Source organism: Monodon monoceros, unplaced genomic scaffold (genome assembly GCF_005190385.1).
Source record: "Monodon monoceros isolate NGI ecotype Baffin Bay Population unplaced genomic scaffold, NGI_Narwhal_1 Super_Scaffold_20, whole genome shotgun sequence".
In the NCBI taxonomy this organism is placed as follows: Eukaryota; Metazoa; Chordata; class Mammalia; order Artiodactyla; family Monodontidae; genus Monodon; species Monodon monoceros.
Genome location: NW_021703777.1, coordinates 17,419,016 through 17,426,365, shown reverse-complemented (window position 1 = coordinate 17,426,365; position 7,350 = coordinate 17,419,016). Strand labels below are relative to the sequence as shown.

The 7,350-nt window shown below is 40.2% G+C and overlaps 1 protein-coding gene across 1 annotated transcript in view; it reads right to left on the bottom strand.

Annotated features, from left to right (window-relative positions):
* Positions 1 to 6,651: 6,651 nt before the first annotated feature.
* MTTP (microsomal triglyceride transfer protein) overlaps positions 6,652 to 7,350 on the bottom strand; it is a 44,791-nt gene continuing 44,092 nt past the window's right edge. The window contains exon 18 of the mRNA XM_029236049.1: positions 6,652 to 7,239. Coding sequence (XP_029091882.1) covers positions 7,068 to 7,239 — 172 coding nt within the window. The 3' untranslated portion in view covers positions 6,652 to 7,067. The remainder of the gene's footprint in view (positions 7,240 to 7,350) is intronic.

Here is a 7,350-nt window from a genome sequence, read left to right as displayed (position 1 = left end):
GAGAATAATCTTACAATGTGAAAGTAGTGTTTTCATGATAAGCAAATAAATAAGCCTGGTAACTTCCTAAAGCCCATTTTCCTCACAGATGAAAGCCCGGAAAATAGATGCACTCTATGGAGCAGTCATAACGTAACATGTTGCCTTCTGTCAGGAGTTCTATCGGACCACACATTGAAAGTGAATATCAGTGAACACTTATTAAGTTCTTGCTGTGTACCAGGCGCTGGCGCATAACCTCACCTCATCCTCACAACAACCCATGAGGAGAGGCTCATTTCACAGATGTGAAAGCCAAGATGCTTGGCAGTTTATATAGCAGGACTATGTGGAAGAGGTGAGATTTCAGATATACAGGAGCATCTTACTCAGAATCGCCCTCACTACTGTCCTCCCCTGCTTCCCACTTTCCTGGATGCTGCACGTGAGAGGTGCAGGTATCCCAGCCATACTACACCAAGCCCTGAGAGTTAGAGAAGCATGACCACTGTGCTGTCTGACTAGTTGGAAGGTAGAGGTAGAAAGAACACGTCAACAAACCCCATTTTATTGAAACTGATCATAGGTAAATAAGAACATTGCGCACCACATCTCTAATATTAAAAACAACATTGATGGACTTCCCTGGTGGCGCAGTGGTTAAGAATCCACCTGCCAATGCAGGGGACACGGGTTTGAGCCCTGGTCCGTGAAGATCCCACATGCCACGGAGCAACTAAGCCCGTGCGCCACAACTACTGAAGCCCACGCACCTAGAGCCCGCGCTCTGCAACAAAGAGAAGCCACCGCAATGAGAAGCCCGTGCACCGCAACGAAGAGTAGTCCCCGCTCGACACAACTAGAGAAAGCCCGCGCAGCAACAAAGACCCAACGCAGCCAAAAATAAATAAAATTAAAACAAAAAATTGATGAAAGTGGAAAATAACATTTATCAAATGCTACTGTGTGCTCAACACTATACATGCATTATCTCAATGAATCCTTAAACCAACCCAGTGAAATAGGGATCATCATACCTATTTTAGAGACGACAGATAGAGTCATATATCCAAAATCATTCAACCGATAGGTAGTAGAACTGGAATTCCAAGCCAGGCCTCCCTGCCCCACTCCCCTGCTGGACCCACTGTCTCAGCTGACAACTAAATTAATGAGAAGAAGCAACAAAGCTGTGATCAATCTGAGTCTGGAACAGACTCTTAATGTCGGGATAGACATCTCGAATTCTGTTCCTCCTCCCTGTACAGGAGTGCATTTAGGCTATTTTGAATGTGTTTTAAGGTTTCAAATAAGTTTTTATGAATTTTAAAATATATTACTTAGTGAAAATAGAACCAGATCATTGCCAAGTGATTTGAGCCTTCCTTTCGGGTTCGGGGGTTATTATTATCCCTCATTACTATCACCCTCACCACCATCTTCACTAGCACCATCATCTTGGCTATGTCCACACTTACCACTTCCATTCAACCTTCAACCTCCAAGTTCGAACCAGGGCAATTAAGCAATAAAAAGAAATTAAAGATATTCAGATTGGAAAGGAAAAAGTAAAACAATCTCTATTTACAGTTGATGTGATCTTTTATATGGAAAATCCTTCTATCATAAGATATTAGAATAAGTGAGTTCAGCAGGGTTGCAGGATACACGATCAAATACAAGAAAAAAATTGTGTTTCTATATACTTGCAATGAACAATCTGAAACTGAAAGTAAGAAAACAATTCCATTTATAATAGCATCAAAAATAATAAAACACTTGGAATAAATTTAACAAAAGAAGTGCAAAACTTATACTCTGAAAATTACAAAATGCGGTTGAGAGAAATTTTAAAAGATTTAAGTAAGTGGAAGGGTGTCTCACATTCATGGGTCAGGAGACTTAACATGGTTAACATGGTAATAGTTCTGAAACTGATGCATCCCAGCTGGCTTTGTAGAAAGTGATAAGCTGATCCTAAAATTCATATGGTAACTCAAGAGACTCAGGATAGCCACAACAACCTTGAAAAAGAACAAAGTAGGTAGACTCACAAGTCCCAATTTCAAAACTTACTACAAAGCAACAACAATCAAGAGAGTGTAGTACTGGGATAAAGATAACATGCAGATTAATGGAATAAAGCTGACAATCCAGAAATGAGCATTTACATTTATAGTCAACTGATTTTCAACAAAGGTGCCAAGACAGTTTAGTGGGGAAAAAATGATCTTTCAACAAATGCTGCTGGGACAACCAGGTATCCTCATACAAAAAAATGAATTTGGGCCCCTACCACACATCATATAAAAAGATTAACTCAATATAGACCAAATACTTAACTTAAAGCTAAAACTATGAAACTAGTAGAAGAAAACATAGGGGTAAATCTTTGTGACCTTGGATTTGGCAGTGGTTGCTTGGATATGACCAAAAGTACGAGCAACAAAAGAAAACATAGATTACTTGGATTTCACCACAATTTAAAACTCTTGTGCTTCAGAGGACATTATCAAGAAAGTGAAAAGACATCACACAGAATGAAAAAAAATATTCGCAAATCATATATCTGATAAGGGACTTACACCCCAAGTATATAAGGAACTCTTACAAGTCAATAATAAAAACAAATAATCCAATTTTTAAAAGGGCAAAGGGTCTGAATAAATATTTCTCCAAAAAAGATGTAATAATATGTAATGGCTAATAAGTACATTGAAGGATGCTCAACGTCATTAGTCATTAGGGAAATGCAGATCAAAACCATAGTGAGATATCACTTCACAACCACTAGGATGGTTATAATCAAAAAGAAAGATAATAAAATTGTAGTTGAGGATGTGGAGACATCAGAACCCTCATATACTGCTGATGGGAGTATAAAATGGTGTAGTCACTTCAGAAAACAACCTGGCAATTCTTAAAGAGCTAAACATAGGGTTGCCATTTGACCCAGCAATTCTACTCCTGGGTATATACCCAAGAGTAATGAAAGCACATGCCCACACAAAAATTTGTACACGAAAGTTCATAACAGAATTATTCATAATAGCCAAAGGTGAAAACTACCCACATGTCCATCAGCTGATAAATGGCATATCTACATAATGGGGTATTATTCAACTGTAAAAAAGAGTGAAGTACCGATACTAGCTGCAACATGGAAGAACCTTGAAATCATAGTGCTAAGTGAAGGAAGCCAGTCAAAAAAGACCATGTAGTTGTAAGAGTACATTTATATGAAATCTCCAGAATAAAGCTATAGAGACAGAAAACAGATTAGTGATCGCCTCAGGCTGGGAGACTGAAGAGATTGGGGGTAGGAGCTAGGGGTACAGATGTCTTTTTGAAATGATGAAAATGTTCCCCAATAGATTGTAGTGATAGTTGTACAACTTTGAGACTCTACTATATTTATATATAATACCGAAAAATTGAATTCTACACTACAAGTGGATGAATTGCATGTGATGTGGATTGCATCTCAGTAAAGCTGCTATCAAAAAAATGAACATTTGCTGGTAGCACATTCAGATTTGCCTCTAGGGATGAAGCACCTTTCATGGAGGAAGGGACACAGGACACTTGGCAAAGAAAAATGTCGAGACCTGTGAGTGTACAGGGACTTCTGATGCTGTCGGAGAAAGAGAGCTAGAACTACAGAGAAAGGGCAATGACTCTCAGAACTTTTTAGCATAGCTTAAAGCTTTGTAGCCACTGTTCCAGGCTTGTCATTTTCATAACTACTATTTGTATTCTTTCAGCACCAAATTAAAAAAACCCAAACAATCTGGGAAATATAGTGGATTCAGAGAGCAGTTTCTGGGGTAAGACTGCTTATATTTGAATTCTAGTTTTACCATTTCCTAGCTGAGAAAAGGTCTCCTGTGGGGTAAGTTAAGTGTCTTCTGTGCCCTGGTTTCTCCATCTGTAATTGTGCTGTCCAATTCAGTAGCCATTAGCCACATGTGGCTATTGAACACTTGAAATGAGCTAATCCAAATTGAGATGTGCTATAGGTGCAAATTATATATCACATTTCCAAGACCTAATCCTCTCCCCCAAAATAGAATATCCCATTTGATATGATAATACTCATATACTGGGTTAAAAATAAATTATATAGTCGGTTAAAAATAAATTACTAGGGCTTCCCTGGTGGCGCAGTGGTTGGGAGTCCGCCTGCCGATGCAGGGGACACGGGTTTGTGCCCCAGTCTGGGAAGATCCCACATACCGCGGAGTGGCTGGGCCCGTGAGCCATGGCCGCTGAGCCTGCGCGTCCGGAGCCTGTGCTCCGCAACGGGAGAGGCCACAGCAGTGAGAGTCCCATGTACCGAAAAAAATAAATAAATAATTAAAGTTCATGTCGCCTGTTTCTGTTTATTTTTTGAATATGGCCACTAGCAATTTAAAATTGCTTATGTTTATATTTATTAACATTTATATTACAAATCTACATTTGTATTTACGGTTATTTTTAAACAGGTTTATATTTATAAACAGAAGTCAAAATTATCTGTGTTTACATTATATTTCTATTGGACAGTGCCAGTCTACAACATGGAAATAATAACGTTCCCCGTTAAATGTGGTTGTTGTGAAAATTAAATAATTTTTAATATACGTAAGATGCTTAAAAATACCTGACCCTTACAAGCGCTGAATAAGTGTTAGCTTTAAAAATGTATTTGAGGGTTTCCCTGGTGGCGCAGTGGTTGAGAGCCCGCCTGCCGATGCAGGGGACACGGGTTCGTGCCCCGGTCCGGGCAGATCCCACATGCCGTGGAGCGGCTGGGCCCGTGAGCCATGGCCGCTGGGCCTGCGCATCCGGAGCCTGTGCTCCGCAATGGGAGAGGCTGCAACAGTGACAGGCCCATGTACCGCAAAAAAATTAAAAATAAAAATAAAAATGTATTTGAAGGTGGTCAGGTTCAAAGAAGCAGAGAGCAACTTTCCATGGGCAGTACATCTGTGAGAGACAGGGCATGACAGTAGCGCTTTGTAGAACAGCCAGGCTAAATCCTTCAGGTCTGCAAGGAGAGGCTGACTGGGCACAGGGGCTCATGCCAGAGGGTCGTGAAGTTCCCAGACAGCCACCTCTGCAAAAGTCAGCCATCTGGACACTGGTGTTTGAAACAGGTCAACAATAAGGATGCCAAGTAAGTCTTTCTGGCTCCAATATGTCATATAAAAGGTGAAATATCACCCTACTCCTCTTAAATTTGTCTCATTTATCTAGAAAGGAGTTAATGTTTGTTCTATGCTTCAGGTTTCTTTTTTCTTTGGAGCATGTTAGAGTTGGTAGGTACCATCCAGTCTCCGAATAAGTGGCCATATTTGGCTCCGCCAGGCAGATAAGCAGTTGGGAAATGGCATAACAGTAATATCCATGACCCTGCAGTCATCACTCTTAAGTAAGCTATTATTTTACGTGCTAAGTAAGTTATTATCACAGAAGCAGCTGTGATTTACTAAGTGTCACATGGATGAGGTTCCTTAGCCCACAGCATCTTCCAGCTCAGTGCCCTGGACCAACTTGCTTTTGCTGCAGCATGAGTATCTCTGCAGAGCGCTTCCTCCAAGGCCAATGCCACCACCACCAAGAGTACCCCCGAAACCCTCCTGTTTTTATTCCTTTTTGTCTTCCCAATAACATAACAATACGTGTGCAGGTCCAGAGCTTTATAAAAACTGGGCTTAGAGCTTGTTTTTAAGCTTGCCGGTCCTAAAGAGCTTCTGACTGCTTCTGCTGCTATTTCCAATAGCGTATTTTCCAAAGGGCTCTGACCACCTATTAGAGCATCTGGCCTGTTCTGTAGAGCTTCAGAGGCTTAGCTGTATATGTGTCTGGGCTCAGAAAGTGGCAGGAACAGAGAAATATGGAAGACAAAAGCAATTCAATAGGAATTCCACATATTTATTTCATCACACATCATTTTAAATTTACAACTAGTGGCGGGCTAGCTAAATTTCCCGTGTGTGTGTGCGCGCGTGTGTGTGTGCATGTGTGTGTGTGTGTGTGTGTGTGTGTGTGTGTTTAATGGACAAGTGAGCACCTGTTATCTGTTTTGGGCCTGTCGCTATCAAAACATGTATCTGTTTTGTCAGTAAATATTTGAAAATGGTTAACGTGGCTCTTTTAATTTGTACAAATAGAGACACTCTTTTCTTGATTTCATTTTTTAGAAGTCCAAATCCATCAGGTTCTCAAAGCATTATTAAATTCTCTCGGCCATTCTGGCTTTTGTAGACTGCAGTCCAACAGACTGGGACTTCCACCACAAAACAGTTGAGTGAAAAATAAAATGATGAATATTTGAGGATGTCCTTTATAAAGGACAGTGAACCACATTATAGTCTCAAAGAGATACAGCACAAGAAAAAATCAAATGGAGTTCCTGAAATTAATATTTCTAATTCTGATATGCTGAGTCCGGCATTTTTGTAAGGCAGAAGGCAGAGGGCTCACTAGCTTTCTTCTAGCGATCTATGTGGCCAGCAGAAAGGAGAGATGGTATGTGTTCATTCTGCGTGCCTCCTACCTCAATACTCAATAAAACTAACAGAAGAGATAAATATTAATTCTTGAAGATGGCTGCCAAAAGCCATTAAAAGTCTTATCCCTTTCCTCCATGCTCCCCTCTCCAAGAAAAAAAGGTCTGTTTTTTCCTGATTGGGCATGTTTCGTAGAAACAAGCTGTGTAAGTTTCATATACATTGATTGAAAATTGTTGAAACAAAATTGTGCTCTCCTGAATGTGTGTCTGTGTGTCTTATTTTTTACAAACAATAGTTTCTTCTTAGGGAAGAACTATTTTCATAGTACTAAATGTGATTTGAGAGAGATACAATGAAACTAAGAATGCTACTAAAAGTGTCACATAGGTTGGCTCAAAATGACACTGTAGGTAGTACTGAATGATTCAGGCCCAAGCTTAATTATGTGAGGTTTTTCACTGTTTTTTAAAAAAACTCTTAAATACAGGTAAATATGTAAACACTGTGCTCTCAGAGAGCAAGTACTTAGGCACGTCACATCGTATCCCTTCCGGGGAGGTGGATTCCAGTGAAATAGCCCCATCAGTTTCAAAACCAACTGCTGGAACTACTCTCTGGTTGAGGAGGAAACACCGCCTTGCACATCTCAGAGTTCTCTTGGTGCAGCGGGAATTCAGATCCCGCTACTAGGCTTTCTTTTCTCTTCCGAGAGACATAACCTCTGCCTGTGGACAGCCTTTCATACTTTGTCTCAAATTGCCTGCATAATAACAATAATAACAAAATTACACACATATTAAAGTCACCCCACCCCCGTCAGAGCCAAGTTATTGAGTGAACACTTGAAGCTTCTGTTTCAAAGCCATTTGAG